Source organism: Eublepharis macularius, chromosome 14 (assembly GCF_028583425.1).
Source record: "Eublepharis macularius isolate TG4126 chromosome 14, MPM_Emac_v1.0, whole genome shotgun sequence".
In the NCBI taxonomy this organism is placed as follows: domain Eukaryota; kingdom Metazoa; phylum Chordata; class Lepidosauria; order Squamata; family Eublepharidae; genus Eublepharis; species Eublepharis macularius.
In genome coordinates, this window is record NC_072803.1 from 58,143,809 (window position 1) to 58,164,814 (window position 21,006).

Below are 21,006 nucleotides of genomic sequence, written 5' to 3' on the forward strand. Positions count from 1 at the left end.
GGGGAGAGAACCTGTACACTTGCGCAGAATATCCCCGATAGAAACTTGTGCGCATGCGTATTAACCCCCCGCCCGCGCGCACATCTATACACAAGCACAGGAGCAAGGAAGATTGAGTTTTGCGCAGGCGCCTTAGGGGTGTTTCTCTCTGTATGGTGGCCGCGAGCAAAGAGGGAGAGGGAAAGGAAAAGCTTTTCTGCGCTTGCGCACAACTCCCTCTCTCTCGCGCGCTGGAGGAAGGCGGAGGAGGGAAAGCTTTTTTTTCGTTTTGCGCATGCGCCGAGAGATATCCCTATCCCTGTGGTGGTGGCCGCGGGAGGAGGAGGAGGAGGGGGGGAAAGCGGAGAGCTTTTCTGCGCGTGCGCGGAGCTCGCTCGCCTCTCGCCAGAAGCAGCAAGAAGAGGAGGAGGCGGAGGCTCTGGCTGTGTGGAGATAGCGTGAGGGGAGCCCAGGCGCCGCCGCCGCCGCCACCCCATCGCCGGAGAGCCCGGGCGCGGGGAGCGAAGGCAGGAAGGGCCCTGTGGAGGCGGACGAGCGGCTCGAGCAGGCCCGCTCTGAGGCGAGGCTTCGGCTCGGCCCCAGCCCGCACAGCCCCGCTCGCTCGCTCGCGCGCTCCCTCCCCTCTCCTCCCTCCCTTCCTCCCCTCCAACATGTCGGCGCCGGCGGCCAAAGTCAGCAAGAAGGAGCTCAACTCCAACCACGACGGGGCCGACGAGATCTCAGGTGGGCGCCGCGGCGGGCCCGGGCGGGCGGGCGGGGCCGGCGAGGGGCGGGCGGCGCGCGCCCCTTCCCCTCCGCCGCCGCCGAGGCTGGCACAGCCGCCGCCATCTTCCCCAGCAGCCGCCATCACCGGAGGCGGGAAGGGAAGCGCGCGGGGGACTCGGGCCGGATGTGCAGGCCGCGGCGGCGGCGGAGGCCATGTTCGGCGCCCCTTTTGTCTCGGCGCGCGCCGCCTCGGCCGGCCTTTCTTCCCGCCTCGCCCGGAGCGGAGCGGAGCGGCCCCCTCCCCGCCGCCCCCTCCCGGCCCCCATGCCTCCCCCCTCCCTCCTCTCCCCCCCTCTCCTCCGCGTGCTTCCAGGCCAGCGCGTGGGGTTTTTTTATTGTGCAGGGCGGGCGGGGATCGCCATGATTGCTTCCGCCGCATGGTTGGCCGGAGGCTGCCGCTCGCCTCGGAGGCCTCGCGGGCCTGGCGGAGGCGCGTTGGGGGCAGAGGGGAGGCGAGATGAGGGGAGGGCGGCCCTTTCCACCTCCATGTAAAGAGTGTGGCTGAAGGGCGGCGGCGGCGGCGTTTTGGACGCGCCAGTCTCCCCCCTCCGCTCCGCTTTTTATAACGCCGTTCGGGTGGCGCTTTGCAAGTTGTCTCGCTGCCACGTGCGGTTCCAAACTTATGACTTTGCAAAAGCGGGGGAGAAATTTATTTTTTTAAAATCACCAATCGCAGTTGGATTATGAGTTGGTGAGGCTTTTTTTAAAAAAATAAGGAGACTTGGATTTTTGAAAATGGGAGGAGTTTTTTTTTAAAAAAAAATGCGAGATGCATAAAATAGACCGCGGCCTTCTGATAAGGGAAAACAGCGGGCTCTGCTGCTTCGGTCCCCAACTTTGTTGCTTGTAACCCCCTCCCCTCCCCGCGGGCTGGCTGGGGCAAGCGTGCAAAGACACGTGCGGAGGTCTTTGAGTTCCTTTCGTGTTATGCTTGTGCTTATTGTTAAAGATTTCTGTTCGATCATTGTAAATTGGCTGCGGGAACATGTACACGCGTTACGGCGTTCTCTGGGCCTTGACCTCAAATAAGTGTGCAAGGAAAAGATTGTAGCCCTAGTTGAGCGTTTGGATGGGCGGTATAAAAATACTCTCATTGCATAGCCCGAGGGCGTATGTTGAATCGCGCCTTTTAACTTTTTAAACGGCCCTTTTCTGTTCCATTCCTCCGGCCCAAAGTGTACCAGACATATTGCCCGACTCAAGGCAAACTTATTGTGATTATTGTTTAGTGATTATGGTCTGCCTGTGTTTAAGGTCAGAAGACTCAGGTATTTAGCTGTGCTTGCTACAACCTTTCAGTTCAAAGAACTTTTCTCTTAATATACTTTAAATGCAATCATAAGAAGAGTTACTCCAGTATAAGCACATTGAAATCAGCAGCCTTAGACTGGTATAATGCTGCCTAGGATTGCACTGTTGAGCAAAGTAATTCTGAACTTTAAAGAGCTCTAATTTTTTTTCCTGACAAAATTATCTTAGATCAGTGTTAATGGTGGTGGAATGCAGGATGAAAACCCTTTTATTGGTTTGTCTAAAACACAGCAATGTTGTGAGTTTTGAGAACTGAGTTTCTGATATTTCACTACTTAACTATAATGTTCTTCAAAATTTTTATGCCAAGCTTACCATTTACACCAAGCTTTTATATATTTGTTGGAAGTATATACACTGCTGAATTCAAAGTTGAATTCAGGTTAAATAAGTGTGCTCAGGATTGCAACCTACGTAGTAAACTTACATGTTTCCCTCTGAGATGGGCTGGAAGATGACAAGTTTATTCTCAGGAGAGAGTTTGAAGATTTATTATCAATCCAAGTAATTTTTACTCCATAATATTGAAAATTAGCTTTATTTGTGTTGAATTGTGCTATAACTCCTTTGATCCTGCCCTAAGCATTTTGTTGATAATGTTTTTTGGTATTTTTTTCAGACAAAGAGCAACAGGAAGCAATTGAACATATTGATGAAGTACAGAATGAAATTGACAGGTAATCTATATATAGTCTTCATGTTTCTTCTGTGGAAGTTAAATAAGTTATATTACGCTAATGTTGGCATTGTACAAAATATTTGGTTCCCAAAATTTGATTATTTGATTGAAAAGCCGCTACTCACTCACCCTGCTCTAGTTATAAAGCTAATTGGGATCTAAGTAGTTTCTTAGTAAGAGATGTATGCAAACATTCAGCTCTTACTTGAAAAGAAAGTAAGCATACTTGGTTAAGGCCAGAAGTATTACAATGATATTGGTGCCTTGTGTACCAAAAGTAGATTCTAGAAAACAAAACTCAAATGCTAGTTATATTGCTTTAATGCAGATTCCTTAAATTATTAGCAGTTTTACAGAATCCTATACAACTGTACCAGGGCTGAATAAAAGAGCCTCTTTATATGGAGTAAATCCAATGGTTCATGCAGCCCTATTGCCGTCAATTTAAGTTGAAGGGAAGCCCCTTAGGGTTTTAAGCACAGATTGCTAGAGCTTTGATTCAAGTCACCTTAATCAGAGATTCCAAACAGTCAGATATGGGTTATATGCAGACAGTGCAGTCTGTTGCTGATGTTTTGCACTTCTGAGTTAACATGAATAGAAGTTTTGCCAGAAACGTTATTATAATATGCAATCTGCTATGCAGTAAAATACTTGCATGATATTAACAATATGCTAAGTTTTGCACATTTTTGTTACCAGAGAACATGTGTAACTATTAAACGCTGAATTCCTTAAAAAAGACATATTGTAGGCTTCTGGTTAGTGGAAACATATGCAAGAGTTGGTACTGTTAGCTGCCTGCAATTAACCTTTTGCTTGTTTCATCGTTACTTCAATGGGAAACATAGTACAGTCAAGTGAGGAATTGAGTTCAACTGGCATCAAGATAAATATTACATTCAATAATAATAGTTCAGAATAGTTGTTGAGTTTTAGTTGTACTAGCTTGTCATCACAGGACAATCATACATGAGTATCTTAATTATTTAAGTCTGTTGAGTACTTACCGCTTTAGTACTTCTGTAAACTTCAGATCACCGTGCTATATCTGACTTATCTTTGCAGACTGAATGAACAAGCCAGTGAGGAAATTTTGAAAGTAGAACAGAAATACAACAAACTCCGCCAACCATTCTTCCAGAAGAGGTCAGAATTGATCGCCAAAATCCCAAATTTTTGGGTAACAACATTTGTCAACCACCCACAAGGTAAGCCGAAGTCAGTACCTTTTACCTATTTTGCAAGCAAGTCTGTTGCTTATTAATAATGCAGATTTCACTCCCCCCCCCTCTTTATTTTGACTTGTCCATCAACAACTTCATGGTGGAGTCTGCAGTTTAATTATTCTGTGGTAGTTGTGGAATAACTTTGTAGTAGAGAGACTAGAGAAGAGTTTCAAAAAATTAAAAGTTTTGAATGTTGTATGATGTGATGCTTTTATCAGACGCGCTCTGAACCAACTATTCTATGTTTTGAGAGGCCATATAAAACTGGTTATGTAGAAGCAATGATACTCTGTGTTGCTAGAGAGCATGCAAAACAATTTTGTGATGGGCATTTCATAATTCTGTCTTAGTATCTGCACTGTTGGGAGAAGAAGATGAAGAAGCACTGCATTATTTGACCAGAGTTGAGGTGACGGAGTTTGAAGACATCAAATCAGGTTACAGAATAGATTTTGTAAGTGTCGGTGCATTGCATCATTCTTGCATGTTTCTGCATGGTAAGGAGATTTTATGCTCCTTGATACATACCTTTGACAATTGCATGCTGTGTAACAGTATCTATATTAACGTTGTGTTTTCTCTGCCACAGTATTTTGATGAGAATCCATATTTTGAAAATAAGATGCTCTCCAAAGAGTTTCACCTGAATGAGAGTGGGGACCCGTCATCAAAGTCCAGTGAAATCAAATGGAAATCTGGGAAAGTATGTATCTGTCTTGTTTTTAGAACTGCAGTATGATGACAATTTGGTTTCCTTGTGGGTTTGATTCTGGCTATTGATGTGTTATCCCCTCTAACTGCAAGTGTCATTTGTGGTAGGGTATGAGCTTTCATGAGTGAGCTGTGACTCATGAAAGCTCATACTCGGTCACTAATATTGTTGGTCTTAAAGGTGCTGCTGGACTCTTGCTCTTTTATCCTGCTACAGACAGACTAACATGGCTGTCCATCATGACCCCTCTAACCGGAATGTGTTGTTTCCTGATGGGAGAAGTTGAGCTGGGCTGCATCTCTGTAGAGAATTCGTGTGGTCTCCTATTGAAACCTTTCTAAAGGAGATCAAACAGTTGTTGGAGGAGGAAGCATGTGTAATCTCTGGCTCTGTTCTCTAAATTTCTCACATGAAGTGATACTTAACATTTGATTAATTGAAGTGCTTTGATTTAGTTACAGAAAGTTCCAGTGAGGCTTTGTAGTCCAAACTTCACTGTCATTGTTAAAAGCTGTCCATGTTAACAAAAAATAGTTTCCCCTCAATACCAAAGTAATTGTTGACTAAATTAGAACTGTAAGAGTCTCTTTTAGCTAATATGTAAGTACCCTGTGGGTATTGCAGCCCTATCAGTGGCCCCACTGAAGTTAGTGATGCTTCAGTACGGCCAATTCCCCAAAGAACTTCATGGCTTTCTGTGCATGGTTTAGGATTGGGTTTCTCTGTGGCCTGCTTTCTCTGGAAAAGTTTTCTGTGCTGTAGTATGAGGGTCTTTCTCTAAGGGGGAAAATATGGCATATCCAGGGTAGTTCCCAGTGTTTTTTTCCAATAAGTGCCTTGAGTCATGTCTGAATCAGGCGACAGGTACTTGGCAGTCATGTAGGTGAAAAGCCCATACTTCAGGAGAGCAATGTTAACATCCTTTGTATTCCTGCTTCAGGATCTGACAAAACGTTCAAGCCAGACACAGAACAAGGCCAGCAGAAAGAGGCAGCATGAAGAACCAGAAAGCTTCTTCACCTGGTTCACTGACCATTCTGATGCCGGAGCTGACGAGCTAGGCGAGGTCATTAAAGATGACATCTGGCCAAATCCTTTGCAGTACTACTTGGTAAGAATCTCCTATAAGTTCAGTACATTTGAAGTTCTGTTCTTACAGATGGCTTAGTAAGATGGACTAATTTTGAGTTTGTGTTCTAAATAAGGTTCCTGATATGGATGATGAAGAAGGTGAAGGAGAGGAGGATGACGACGATGATGAAGAGGAGGAAGGATTGGAGGACATTGATGAGGAAGGTGATGAAGATGAGGGTGAAGAAGATGAAGATGATGATGAGGGTGAAGAAGGAGAGGTTAGAAACTTAAAGCTGTAATCGTGCAATGGCCCCTGTGCCAGAGGCTGCTCTGTAAGTAGAGCTGAACTTGGCACAAGTTAAGTAACAGCATCACACATGCTGCCATTTGGGATACTTTTGAGTTCAGGCAGGTAAATTGTACATAAAATTAACTACTCTTGTGCAAAGTATTTGAATCCTGATCCTTAATCTGTGCATTGGCTTCAGGAAGCTGTTTGGGGCAGCCTTGCAAATGAGTACTCCTCTGCCCCAATTATAAACGCACACATGATTTTTACTTGTTCACCTGCTTGTGTGTGCCTAGGTAATCTTTGGAGCATAAATAAACTGAAAAGCTCTTTTAATAGGGAGAAAAAACTTTCCCTATCTCTTGGCTGGAGGTGATGCTGAACTTGCCAGGGGCTAGCTACTTTGCAGCTTGGCTTAGAGCCGGTGTGTGAGTTTGTAGATTTCCTTTATGGCACATTTACTATCTAACTCAATTGGGCAAAGCGGTTGTGGTATATTTTGGAAGGAGGTGGATACAGAGTCCATAATATGGATTCTGGAACTTTGCCCAAGTGCTATGCAGTTTGGTCTTTGACTCTCACCCTAATCCCTTCACAAAAATATCCTAGAAAGCAAAAACAGTACCAGTACCGATACGTAGTTTGTAAGACTGTTCAGAGAAGTATGTAGGATTGTAGAGAGTTGTAGAATACCTGAAAAATAAGTGTAGCAATGAATGAGCTTTTAAAAATCTTTGATGAAGTTTGATTTAAAAGGTTGTAAACAGCAATATTCTAAAAGTTACTTTTCTTTCAACAGGAGGATGAAGGAGAAGATGACTGAACACTGATGGATTCCAACCACCCTCTACCCCTCCCCTCTTCCCCCCCTCCTCCAGTCCCTGGGAGCAAGTTACCGTCTATTCCCCCCACCCCACCCCTTTGTGCTCAGTCGCCTTGTTCTCTTGAGGTCTTTTTTTCTCTCCTCTTCACCATGGTTCACAAATTTTGGAGAAAATATCTTGAGCAGAATACAGTGTAAAAGAATATCTCTACTCGTTTCGATTTTTTTTTTATCCCTCTGTTTTGAAACAAACTGTTAAATGAAATCAACACAACGTGTTCTGTGGGGAAGAAAGAGAATCTTCTGCTCCCTTCACTCTGCTGGAAGCGGAAGAGTGCTGGGCCCCCGTGTAGTAGTGCATAGAATCGAGCTTTTCCCTTCTTTCTCTGTATATCGGGCTCGGAGATTCCACTGTGTCTCTATGTGAATATGGACAGTTAGCATTTACCAACATGTATCTGTCTACTCTCTTGTTTAAAAAAAAATGAAAAAGCTTAAAAAAAGGGGTTATAGACAGGGTAAGCGAGGGTGGGTTTCAGATGTTGGGGGTGGGTTAAGTGGGCATTTTGACAAAACATGACTTCTCCTTTGGCATGTTTAATTGTGATGTTTAAACAAACATCCTTACAGTTTAAGATGACACTTTTAAAATAAAATTCTCTCCTAATGATGACTTTTGAGCCCTGCCACTTGATGGAGAATCAACAGAACCTGTAGGATCTTATTTGGAATTGACATTCTCTATTGTAATTTTGTTCTTTGTTTTGTTTTTTCAATTTTTTTTTTGTTTCACTGGAAAAGAAAGATGCTCAGTTTTAAACGTTAAAAGTGTACAAGTTGCTTTGTTACAATAAAACTTAATGTGTACACGAGGGGGCTGATAGTCTTCACTGAAGAAGCATGCTTTGACCCAAAACCTTTGGTTTGATTTCTCAGTGTACAAATGTTTCATTAGTACTAAATATATATATTGCAGGAAAGAATGATAAACAGCGACATCCACATGTACATATAAATTGTTGCCATTTCCTCCCTTCCTCTAACCAAACTAGTAAGTCCTTCATACATCCTAATGCTCTCAAAGATTAATGTTTTGGAGAGGCTAGAGGGTTTAGGTGGAAGAGGCATTTGCCTGTCCATGCTATCCCTACTTTTTCAAAACTTGCTTGGGGCTTGCTTTCTCAGTCAATGTAGAAGATGGCTGCAGTTTCCACATCAGTGGATAATCAAGCTAAGCTGTTTTAACTAGCTCTCTGAATTTGGACTCAGTCATTTGTGGTATCTGGGTAGAGAGAGAGAGGACCTGTTTCAAGATCTAGGAGTAAAACTTCAATAATTATATTCAATGTAGGTGGAATTAACTGTAACAGCATCTATTGATATCAATAAAGATCATCACTGGATTGGCACATGTCAGTGGGTGTTGGTCCTTTAGAGTCTTTTGACTTCTAGTCTCTTCTCCTTGGCAGTGCTTTCATTTGGATCGAACTCTTGTTCTTCTGACATACAGTAATCCTAATTGGCCATGGAAGAACCTTCACTGCTCCTGCTTGTGAAGTATGTAAATAAGGCTTCCATATAAAGTAAGAAGTGAAAAATTAGATTACAACACAACTAAGCAAGAACACATAAAAATAGGTTAGCCAAAAACATTGCCATAACATGTTCTAGATGAATACCTAAAAAGTATTAATGTTGAGTATTAACAGAATCTTTTTCTCCAGTACAATGTGTAAAAATGTATGTCCAACATAAAAACCATTCATTGATAACACTGTTTTCAGTATATCGATGTTGTATCGATATACTGAAAACAATAATTTATGGCTAACACTTTATTTGTATAGGCCTGTGAATCTAGATGCCACATGGTTGCTAAAGTGTGTTACACTGAAAAGTGGCAAAAACTATTTTTGATTTAATGTCTTCTGTTGTAAGAACTTTGAAATTTTAGGCGTCTTAATTCCAAAACTTGTAACAGATGATCAGGCTGTTCGGGTATGATTTTTAAACAGGCACCCTGTCGGTAAGTCCTATTGGCAGCAAGTTAGATGCTGTTGTCAGGAAATGTCTACAGCTTATTTTCTCTGAGGGAAAGAGTAACTCAGATTTTGCTGGCACAAAGCCCTCACTTGAGCAGGAAGTTTTGCGGGACAGCCCAAAAACTGGGAAGAGGCTGCAGGCAATGAGTGACCTAAAACGGGCAACAAGCAGAAGAAAGATGCAGAAAGAGTGAAGAAAGTTATATTAAGTAACGGGCTAAGAAACTTGAAGGAAGGTTGGAAGGAGACTTGAAAGGGGCCTTGAAGATACGGAAACACAAAAAAGGATGGCCTTGGGAATTGGGGGGGGGGGCTTGGAGCTGATGTGTCAGGGAAGGCTCGTACCCTGGAAATGTAGTTGGTAAGGGTGCTAGTGGATCTAATCCTTGCTCTTCTATAGATGCACTCTAGATGCCAGAAGTGTGGCTGTTTTCTGAAGCAACGAGGGCTAAAAAAGAGATGAGGCAGGGCTTTTTCATATTGATCAGGCTGGGTTGTGCTGTGTCTTGACTTTAGGTTTCTAGTTCCTGAAACAGTGAAAAAGCAGTTAAATATTAGTGCATAGAATAGCTCATGTATTTATCTAGAACAAGGTAGCAAAACTGAGTGAGGTGGCAGTCTTGCACTTTAAAAATACTTCCCACGTTTTTAGAAGTTTCCATAAAGTAAACGACACGTTAGAAAGCACTAGTGCAGTCCACTGTGCTACTTCATTACTTGTGGGCAGCTTTGATGTGAAGGGGACACAGGTCTAGTGGTACAGCCCAATGCTCAAAATTCTACCATATTCTGCATGAAGTATAAAATGGTGTGTTTCAGATCAAGGTTAGCAGATCTTTAAAAGGTGCAAAGGATTTGCCCATTTGCTACTATTCAATTTGTACTCTTATATAAGACTGGGAAGTTGTCTTTCTCACATATCCAAGGCAGATTACACACTACAAGTGAATGCAATATAATCAATAACTAGGACATGGAGGAAAATACAGTATGATCCACAGTTAAGACATTCAAAAAGAACAAAGATACAGTAGGGTATGGCAGCAGAAAGTTTGAAAACTAGTGTAAAGCCAAACACAAGAAACCTTTCTGAAATCATAATTAGCATGACGTGGAACTACCCAGTAGGAGCATATCTTCATCAGTTTCAGGATTAACTGACCTAGCAGTTTGTGTTTTGCAAGTAGTTAAATAGTTTCAATTTGGCATACACTTGGAGAATTGTGCTTTTGTGTATTTGGGATTTTTAAATCTAGACGCAACTGACTGATAGAACGGCAGACTAGAGTCATTACAGGAAAGATTAAAGTGTACCATCTTTTGCTCAATTACAGTTTTACCATATATTTGGCAACATGTATGTTTCTCACGTATTTCATAGATTGCTGTCAGCATCCTCATTCGTTTATGTTAGCGCTCAAGTGTCTTGACTCCTGTATTTTAGAGGTTCCGTTTTCCTTGTTTTAAAAATTTGTGACTTCCAATGAAATTAAGAATAAAGTGCATTTTTAAATTGTGGGGGGACCATTATTTACATTTATAGTGCAATCCTAAAAAGAGCTGCTGCTTTCTAATCCCATTGACTCTGATGAGCTTAGACTGGAGTAATTCTTAGGTTTGCACTGTCAAAACAATGCAGTTACAATCTTATTATCTATATACTTTTGTAAAGTCAAAACTGACATGTTTCAAAGATGGCAGAAACTGGGGAAAGTGTACAGGATTGTAACGTGCTTTTAAGCTATTAAAATGAACCATTTCACACAAACTGCTCAGAGTTTAAATTTTGTACAGGTTTTAGTTGTGCATATATTTGGACTGTAGTGTTTGCCGCAACCAAAACTGTATGTGTTGCCTTTTCCACCACAAGGTCCTCAAGGCGGCTTATCAAACATAAGTCAAATTCCACATAAGATAGTTTTAGATCGATTTAATGTAACAGAAGCAGCAACAAGTGCAAGAGAACGTCATTTGCCAAAAGCAGTAGCCAATAAAATGGCTGAAACTTGACACTTGAAAGGTGTTTGCTTCATATATTATGAATCTTACAAGCGGCTTCTGCCAAAAAGTAACTTGGAGGCTCGGTAAAGAGAATGTGTGCTAAGTGCTTTTGACCTTAGGCTAGGAGTAAACACTTCTAGCTCCTATTTGAGACGAGAGGAGCTAAGTCTCAGCTACTTTCAAATGATGCTATTTAGTGCCCAGGTTTTCTGGCCACCTACCCTGAGTAATGAAATACGGCCCTCAAGTCATAGTTGACTTACGGTGTTCCCTGGTGGGGTTTTCATAGCTAACAGACTAACGGAGGTGGTTAGCCATTGCTGCCTCTGCAACCTTGGTCTTTGCTGGAGGTCTCCCATCCAACTACTAACCAAGGCTCTCCTGCACCTGAGTACATCTTACTGGCCAGCTTCCTTGGTTATAATTCTTAGCAAAAACAAAACGGACAAATACTACTTTTGTTAGGTTCAACTACAAGTTATTACAATCTGGAGTATTTTCAGTATTTAAAGCACCTTATCTGGTGAGCTTTACATGTGCTAGTAAGGTTTTACCCCATACAGCAGGGGAGGCAGTGATACTTAACTAAGACTCCCTAGTGAATCTGTGGACCTGAGGACCAAATCGTTCACAGATCAGTTAGCTAAACTGCCTAAACACTTAAGGATAACGTTTTTTCAGAAGGTGCTCAATGGGAGTTACAGCAGCAGCATGCCAAGGGTCCCGTGGCTTAAATGAAAAGGGTGAGTGGCCTGTGTGGTTGTTGATTAGACAGCCAGACTAGGCTTGGCAAACCCCAAATTCAAAGCCCTGCTCTACCAAAAAAACTCACTGGGTGACCTTGGGTCAATCACCCTACCATGCAGGATTGTTGTGAATAAAGGGAGAACAATATACCTGGCCCTGAACAACTTGGAGAAAGGGCAGGATCAAAATGGACCAAAATAAAAGCAGAGCAAGATTTGGCTCCAGTAGCACCTTAGACATGGACTAGATTTCCAGGACATGAGCTTTTGAGAGTGACAAAAAGAGCTCTGACTGTTGAAAGCGCACCCCTTAGGGATCTAGTTGGTCTTAAGGTGCAACTGAGCGTAGATCTTGCTCTTCTAATACAGACCGGCACGGCTACTCACCTGAAATGATCTCCAAATAAATTCAGTTTGTGAAGTTGCCACAGCTCTCTTAAGAATACGTTTTTTTATTATTTATTTGCAACTCTGAGATCATCAGGGTGATGGAAGGGGTAGGTCTGAAATGATGTTCTCATAGTTAACCAATTAAGGCTGCTTTCATCGTGGCCTGGGTTCAAATCCACCTGCAGCTATGGAAGCTCACCAAGTGCTCTTGGAGCAGTCACACACAACCGAAACTGTCTCATAAAATTGTTGAGTGTACCCTTCAGAAGATACGCCAGATGAACTGTCCTGCCATGTTACTGTTTTAAAACAAGGGCTGCATTTTTTGTTATGTTAGTTAACATTTTTTTATTTAAAAGAAATTCCCAAATAGGCAGTGGGAAAAGGCGTAGGTGGTTGGGAAGCGTTGCCAAGGATGGATTCGGAAATTGCTAGAGATCTTCTCAAGCCCCAACCTAGAGGTAAGCAATCCTAAACAGAGACTATTTTAGAAGAAGTGTTTCTCCTTTTCTCTCACACAGATGGGAATGCCTCTTCTAAGATGGCACCTATTACAACATCCAAGGCCAAGCGCTTACCCTTTCTGTAAACTGTTGGTCTGCTGTTTATATCTAGGTTGCTAAATGTACACTTTTAATAGAGCAGCTGATTCAAGCACATGTTTGATTTAATCAATTTCCTTTAACTGCATGGCCGCCCTGATCACAATTTAATAAACTGTTTATTGTATCTGAGCAGATATTTTGCCTTGCTGAGAATCTGGAATCTGAAATGGCTGTCCAGCGCCTTCAGTGGCACGGGCTGCATTTCTGTGCGCACTTACTACGAACAAAGACACCCCCTCCCATTAAACACAGTGGGGTTTCCTTCCAAGAAAGCACAGTATAGGATCAAACTAAATCCCTTTAATCAGTTGGCAGCCCTGGTAACAACGATGATGAATACTTCATAACGATTAATAAATATACCCAAGAGCACGGGCTTTAAAATCTTGCTCAAAAAGTAGAATCTGAAAGGGGTCTCCGGATTATGCTTAATTCAGTGACCTTTAGGGTTGCCAGCCTCCAGGTGAGGCTTGGAATTACAACTGATTTCCAGACTACAAAGATCAGTTCCTCTGGAGAAAATAGAGTCCAGTAGCACCTTTAAGACAAACCAACTTTACTGTAGCATAAGCTTTCGAGAGCTGACAAGAGCTGTGGTTCTCGAAAGCTTATGCTACAATAAAGCTGGTTAGTCTTAAAGGTGCTACAGGACTCTTTAATATTTTGCAAATTCAGGCTAACCCTGCTAATTCCTCTGGATCTGGAGAAAAGGACCACTTTGGAGAGTGGACTCTATGGGACTATACCCTGCTAAAGTCTCTCCCCAAACTTTGCCACACCCCCCCCCCAGGCTCCACCCTCAAATCTCCAGGAATTTCCCCACTTGGAGTTGGCAACCTTAACTTTCTTTAATTGGGTGATTTGTTTAATTTGTTGCTGCTGTTATTGGTTTTTGTTCCCGGAATCAAGTCTGGCTGAAAATCTGGTCCTGGGAAACCTCAAAAAGAAAGAAGAAACAACTCACCCTGGATTGGGGAGCAGCAAAGCCATTTAAACGGGGTTAATAAAGGCCAATCTCCCTCCGAAGAGAAGCCCTGGATTCAACGAGCGGATCCCGGTCCCGGGCGAAGCCCAGCAGAGGGCGCTGGATCCCAGCCAGGTCCCTCTGAGGCTCTTCCAGGAGTAGTTTGAAAAAGTTGCGGGCGGCTCCGGCGGGGCTGGCCGGACCTGAGCGCTGCCCGGCAGAGCCGCGCCTGGATCGCTGGCGGCAATGGCGGCCGGAGAGGTCCAGCAGGTGAGAGGGAAGCGGCCGCCGGGGTCCGGCGTCCAGCCTTTGCGCGAAGGAGCCGCCTTTGCTGGGCGAAGCCTCGCCTCGAAGGGGCGCGGGGGGCTTGGAAGGTTTCCGGCCTCTGCCTGTGGGGGGGGGGGGCGCAGAAAGGAAGGGCGCTCTGCACATTCTCAGGGGGTGGGTTGCACGGGAGGAGGAGGAGGAGGAGGAGGAGAACCCGCCAGCAAATATACGGTGGTGTTCTTCCCCGCCTCCTCAACCCTACCTGTGCAACTGGAGGTAGAGGTTAAAGTGTTGGAGGTAGGGTTGCCAGCTCCAGGTTGGGAAATTCCTGGAGCTCTGGTGTGTGTGTGGGGGGTGAAACTTGGAGAAGGTGGGGTTTGGGGAGGGAAAAGACCTTGGCATGGCATAATTCCATAGAGTCCACCCCCAAAAGTAGCCATTTTCTCCAGGTGAACTGATCTCTCTGGCTTGGAGACCAGTTGTAATTCCGAGAGATCTCCAGCCACTACCTGGAGGCTGGCAGCCCTGGTTGGAGGTCTGGGGATTTTCAAACCCCCTCGCTTCCTTTCTCTCTCCAGCTAGCCTACCTGGCAGGGTTGTTGCAAGGATTAAAGGGGAAGAAGGGTCAAGGGCACGAGCAGTGAGAGACGCGGACAATGTAGCTCGGTGCTTGGGGTAACCAACCCCTAAGCTCCCCAGAGCACTTCAGTAGACTGGATAGGATCAAAAGTATTTCTTAAGGGAGGGTTTTTGGGGGGTGGGGGAGGAAGCCAAAGCCTGCTCTTCCTACTGGGAGGGTCGCAGGTTAAATTAGTGTGTGTGTGTGTGTGTGTGTGTGTGTGTGTGTGAGGGTTAATTAAAGGCGTCACCAATGAAAGAGCGGTGATAAGAGACAGAAAAGGGTGGGAGGGAAATGAAGGAAAAGTTGTGACAGGGTGGGGTGGAAAAGCCCCCTCCACACACCCTTTCCTCAAGGCTGATTATATAGCGCAAGACAAATATGATCAATGGCTGAGATATCCAGTGTATGTTAGAAATCTGGCAACAGGCAAAAATCTGAAAACAGAGCTAAAAACCAAACAAATATTTTGTGCAAATGTCACATTTATGCCTCTCACAATTTCTGGGTTTTTGGCGCCGCTGCTCAAATTTCTCTCTCCTCCTGTACCCCTGTGTTTGCCAACTGAGGGCATGTTTCCTACATCTGATGAAACGGGCTCAAGGGCCCAAAAAGCTTCTGCCACAATACATCTGTTACACTGTTGTGCAGCACAAGGCTCTGTGAATTGCCAACAAAAGCCTTCGAGATTCACATGGATGCCGAGGAACCAGTTCTATTCCTCCAAGGTAGAATCTGCCTGCTATGCACAGTTGCCATAAAGGAATACTCCTGTCCCACATTGTTATCTTTTCCTGTTGATTTAACAATTCCTAACTCTGTTCTCTTTCTCTGATTACCTGAGATTTTTGTATCGTCTTCCTTTTTACTTGGTTGAGCTCTTTTGTACTTTAGCGTGTCCGAAAAACGAATACGTTTCATCCGACTGTTACTCTGTCTAGCTTGGTACAGTCTTCTCTGTGAGAGCTAGCGTGGTTTAGTGGTTAGAGTGTTGGACTAAGATCGGAGAGACTCAGGTTTGAATCTTCACTCTGCCATGTATGCCTGGCTTTTTTTCTGGGAAAAGAGGTGGCGGAACTCAGGACCGCACAGTGATGCCACTTTGGGTCAGCTGGAACAAGAGGGGAGTTTTTAAAGTTTAAATTGCCCTTGGCAAAAATGGTCACATGGCCGGTGGCCCCGCCCCCTGATCTCCAGACAGAGGGGAGTTTAGATCGCCCTCTGCGCCATGCATCTGACAAAGAGAGCTGTGGTTCTCGAAAGCTTATGCTACAATAAAGTTGGTTAGTCTTAAAGGTGCTACTGCATGCTTCACTGTTTATGATAAAAGCTGCATCTACATCTTCATGCATTTTCATCATGTATCTGATGAAGTGAGCTTTGCCTCACAAAAATTATGCTGGACTACATTTTTGCCGGTCTTTAGGTTGCCTCTGGACTCCTACTCTGTTTTTCTGCTCTGGAATAACAAGGCTACCCATCTGAATTTAACTGGAGTTGCCGAGTTTGAGCTTCGGGTGCAGGGTGCTGTGCCCCTGAGCCATGCAAAGCGTAAGCAACACGACTGTAAATTAAAACTTTCCCTTGTGTTAGCAGCTGTCCGGAATCAGCCTATGAAGCATAATTGGAAACCACAACTGTAAATAAAGAGGTTTGGGGTTTGTTGAGCCCACATATATTTTTTAATAAACAGTTTGCAGGTGGCTGCATTGGTTGAATTTTGCTTTCGAAAATGAAAGCCGTGTAATAATAAGGAGAGAGACAATAATAATGAGGACCAATGCAACACTGTAATTCCACTGGGGTAGCTGTGTTATTCTGTGGCCGCAGAAATAAACAGGAGTCTTTTGACATCTTAAAGTCTAACAAGGTTTTATTCCAGTAGAAGTTGCTGTGGACCTAGTTCCCACTTCTTCAGGTGCAATGACTGGATCCTCACTCTGCTATCATTTTAGGTATGTATTTTATATTGTGGAAGCCTGTATGTTCTCCAGACCTCTTTTTCAGGCTAGCTGCTTTAAAAAGTTCAGGAATGGGTACGAAAGAGAGAGAGAATGGCTAAGAATTCAGAGTAGACTTGAATGTAACGTTCTTGGTTCTTTAATGTCTTGGGATGTATTGCCGTATACATTGCAATATATAGTTCTCTCTGAAAACCTGGAAGTTGAGCCCCATTATCCTAGAGCTGTGGAGTGTGTTTGGCTGGGGTTCTTCTAGCTGGCTGATATCCTGGGCACTTCTTGGAACTGCAGGTGTGGAATTAGCTTTGCCAGGTTAGTGGAACGGTGTTTTTGCTGCTTAAATGGTCACTCTGCTCTTTTATACATTTGAGCAACGTCACAAGTTGGACCTCCTTCATTTGTGTTTTCTACTGTTTTTATTTTTCTGTAGTTGAGCTGGTGAATGCATGCACCAATTGAGGGCGAGTGTTATGGATCACAGAAGTTTCTGCCACAATAAATTTAAGGTGTCACAGGAGATGCTTTGGTTATGCTATAACAGGCTGATTAATTAAAATATTTGCTTTTGGTCTTTTCCTCCTCCAAAGGGGCCCAAGGTGGATTATGCGCCAGTATATGGTCAGAAACGAACTGGTCTCTGTTTTGAGTTAAGCTCTGGCTTCGCTTCCTACTTGGAAGTGCAAATTGTGTGCCGTACACTCACGCACATCCCTTATCTTGGGTATGTGTGAATTTCTCCTGGGATCTGGTTTTGACTTCTACAGAACTCTTCTAAAGACATGATGGGAAAGAAATGGACGGGAGGCGCAGAAATGTATGGCTTTGCTGTTAGTGGGTATGGTAGCACCCGTGTCTGCAGTCTGTTGCACTCAAAGATGCTGATGAAAGATGCTTTTTGTGGGGTTTAGGGCGATTGTGCAATTATGAAGGAAATACAGTCAGCGCATGTTTTGAGGGCTTTACTTTCTTTGCTGCATTGGATTAAGCCATGCCCATTGCTATAGGAGTTTCAATAGCCCAGACTAGCCTGAGCTTGTCAAAGCTTGGAAGTTAAGCAGAATCAGTGAAGGTTGGATGGGAGACCACCAAGAAAGACCAGAGTTTGCTGTGCAGAGGAAGGCAGTGGCAAACTCTGCTAATCTCTTGTCTTGAAACTCCCAACTGATGGCACTTAATGGTTATTACAAGCCTTTTTTCGTGGCGGTGCTCACTCATACTGAGTACTGACACCTTCGGGGGGAACTCTCTTAAGCCCTGGGGGTGGGAATTGGTGAAAATCAGTGCAACCTTATGAGTACCGCCATTTTTTAAACAAAAAAGCACTGATTGTTGATGATAAGGCAGGGCGTTAACCCTGATGAACTCTCACTCACGTTAGGCATTGGGGCAAAGCATAAGAGGGGAGGGAAAGTAAGCCTTGGAGGAGTACCCCCAGGAAGATAGGGGTGGCCAAGTTTGGAACGTTTTTGAGGTGAGGGTGGGTGGATTAGAGCAGGCCTTAATTTCTCACCAAGTCTTGCCTGGAATCTTTTAAATGGTGACTTTAAGACTCGCTGTCTTAAACTTGGGCAGTAGCAATAAAGGAGCATGCCTGAACATGTACAAAGTGCATTCCTCTATTCAGGGCTTTTTTTTCTGGGAAAAGAGGTGGTGGAACTCAGTGGGTTGCCCTTGGAGAAAATGGTCACATGGCTGGTGGCCCCGCCCCCTGATCTCCAGACAGAGGGGAGTTGAGATTGCCCTCCGTGCCGCTGTCTGGAGATCAGGGGGTGGGGCCACCAGCCATGTGACCATTTTCAAGAGGTGCCGGAACTCCGTTCCCCCGCGTTCCCCCTGAAAAAAAGCCCTGCCTCTATTTAAATGGTGTATTTTAAAATGTATTAAAGTTACAACATAAAAGTCAATAGCTCCCAATCCGTGGGGATAAGAAGTGAGTCATCGGCAACACAGGTTGCCTTCCCGCTGCCTTGGTTGGCCTCCTCTGGACCTCTGGAGGCCTGGGAAGGCCCAGGGTGGTGGTGGCCTGAAGCAGGCCCCAAGCAGGCCAGGGCAGCGCAATGGGCCCTGGAGTGGTCCTGCGCTCCACAGCGGGCTGATTTCAGCCTCAAACGGTCCCGGTTTGGCCTCAAACGGCCCGCTGCGTGGTGCTGTGACAGACCTCTCAAGCCCATGCAGCAAGGTAGCAGAGATCTCACAAGGCCCGCTAGAGCCCATTGTATTTTTAAACACAATGGGCTCTGTTGCTAGTACCTAATATTTGTGAAATAGAACAAAATAAATCTATTTTACTGGCAGCTACAACATGGATTAAATTCATAAGAAGATATAACAGAATACGCACCAAGTAGTTAGAGCCTCATTTGTAGCCCTGGGCAAGCATTTAATAATAGAAACGGGGCTTCCAGATGATACAAAACGGGATTTTAGAGGCAGGTTCAAGTCTTGTAATTTTTCAATTGACCATTTTTAGTTAGAGAGACAAAGTGGAAAGGGTGGTTTTGCTGGGTATTCTGGCTTATTTTGGGCATGGTTAAAGGTCCAACATTTCTGGAAATGTTAGGCATGTGGGAGATTTTTATCAAATGGGTTATGTTGGAAAACAAATTGCAGAAAATTGTGCTACTACTAGGTGGAGCGGGGGGTAGTTGTGAATTTCCTGCATTGTTAAGGACTAGAGATGGTCCTGGAGACCCCTTCCAACTCTGTGATTCTACCTAATGGATGGGAAAAATAAAAGTTGAAAGCAAGCTTTGTAATAAACAATCAAAAGGAAAGAATGTTGTTTGGCCAGAGAGAAGTAAAAACTCCTCAAACTTTAAATCCATGAGGTAAAGAGGTTTCCTCCCCCCATGAGGGGGTGTGAAATACATGCAATGCTTAACTTTCCTATAAAGTCTAAACTTATTTTGCTGTTTAAGAACATAAAATGGATCATTTATAATACATATAAATTGTAGAAGCTGACATATTTATGACAATTATAAATGCCTTTGTTTTCTGTAAGCAAAACTGCAAACCACCATGCGGTACCTTAGCTAACTTTTGCCATCTGAGAAGAAGGAAAAAATAAACGCGGAAATTAGAAAACAAGTGTTAGGGTAAGGAATTTGTTTTTCAGTGTAGTGAACATTCCTTTTGATAATATATTGTTTACAGGATACTCCGGAGTTATCATTCTTTAATTATGTACATTGCCTTGTATTGAGTACATTCAGCCATGTCTTAAAATGCATCCCACTTGTTCCAAAAGAGGAACTTGTTTTCAGAGCTCACTCAAAATTTCCAGGTTTTTTTTTTCCTTTGCGAAAAACGGGGAAGAAAAAATGCTGAAGGAAGAGCGCCTTCTGCTGCTCCCCAAATTTTCTGTTTTGCCGCAGATATGCAGTGTACTGAATCCCCAGGTCACGTAGGAATTGGGGCAAGATACTGGAGATGGGGGGAAATTAATACTAGAGAAAAGAGGACAGTAGGAAGTGTTAACAATGGCCGTACAGGTGGTTAGAGAGGAGATGAGGCAGAAAGAATGGCGGTGGAAGGAATGGATTTGAAAATCAGCTGGGCCTGATTTTATTTGCCCCTAATCACCTTTCATTAATATTTAGCCTGTATTTTCAAATATTATCTGTACGCTTCAATAGAACTAGAAACTTAGGAGAAGAGCCAATATATATTGCAGTGGTTAGAGTACTGGTCTAGGGCCTGGGGGACTTGGGTTCAAATTCTCACACCCCATGAAATTTTTACCAGGTAGCACTTTCGAGCCCAATCTACCTTGCACGGTTGTTGTGAAGATTACGTGGAGGAGGGTCAAATCATGGATGTTGCCCTTACTGGCTTGAAGGAAGGGTGGATAAAAATACAATGAATAAAAGTATACACTTAGCACCTTGTTAAAATAAGTAGTCCTGAATGGCAGAACCCTCCCCACCATAGAGGACAAACATTCTAAATGGGTCTGTAGGAGCAAAATAAAACCACAGTCCTGTGTAGGGTTGCCAGCTCCAAATCGGGAAATTCCTGGAGATCTGGGGGGTGAAACCTGGAGAAACCTGCAGAAAGTGGGGTTTGGGGAGGGAAGGGACCTTGGCATGGCATAATTTCATAGAGTCCACCCCCCAAAGTGGCCATTTTCTCCAGGTGAACTGATCTCTGTGGCCTGGAGACCAGTTTTAATTCTGGGAGATCTCCAGCCACTACCTGGAGGCTGGCAACCCTAGTCCTGTGGCATCTTAAAGACTAACAAGGTTTCATTTCAGGGAAAGTTTTGTCTGTTGGGGATTGGAGGCCTCCCTTAGGCAGATACATTTGTTCTGAAAGCGGCAAATAATGAGGGTGGGGATGGGGGAAGCAATTACAAAGAAATGCCCGTTTAAAACCAAATCCAATCGAGAGTCATCAGTCCTTTAGGAGTGAAGACCACTCCCAACCCTTGATATATGTAGATTGTGAGGTTAACATTACATCTAAAGCAAGATGTCTGTGTAACTAGTTGCTTTGGGAGATTAAAAAAAGGGTATGGAGGAAATACT

At 43.9% G+C, this 21,006-nt stretch overlaps 2 protein-coding genes across 3 annotated transcripts in view; both read left to right on the plus strand.

Moving 5' to 3' along the window:
* Positions 1-350: 350 nt before the first annotated feature.
* SET (SET nuclear proto-oncogene) lies at positions 351-7,754 on the plus strand. 2 transcript variants are annotated; one of them, XM_054997602.1, is made up of 8 exons: positions 351-723; positions 2,696-2,753; positions 3,824-3,966; positions 4,335-4,438; positions 4,574-4,687; positions 5,637-5,807; positions 5,902-5,992; positions 6,859-7,754. In XM_054997602.1, the coding sequence occupies exons 1-8, from the start codon at positions 651-653 to the stop codon at positions 6,864-6,866; spliced, it is 762 nt and encodes a 253-aa protein (XP_054853577.1). In that variant the 5' UTR covers positions 351-650; the 3' UTR covers positions 6,867-7,754. The 2 variants fall into 2 exon arrangements, with proteins under 2 accessions (XP_054853577.1, XP_054853576.1); XM_054997601.1 differs by having other exon boundaries at positions 352-723; positions 5,902-6,048.
* A 6,074-nt stretch (positions 7,755-13,828) lies between these two features.
* PKN3 (protein kinase N3) overlaps positions 13,829-21,006 on the plus strand; it is a 55,620-nt gene continuing 48,442 nt past the window's right edge. Inside the window, exon 1 of the mRNA XM_054998531.1 lies at positions 13,829-13,900. Within this exon, the coding sequence (XP_054854506.1) occupies positions 13,877-13,900 (24 nt within the window). The 5' untranslated portion in view covers positions 13,829-13,876. The remainder of the gene's footprint in view (positions 13,901-21,006) is intronic.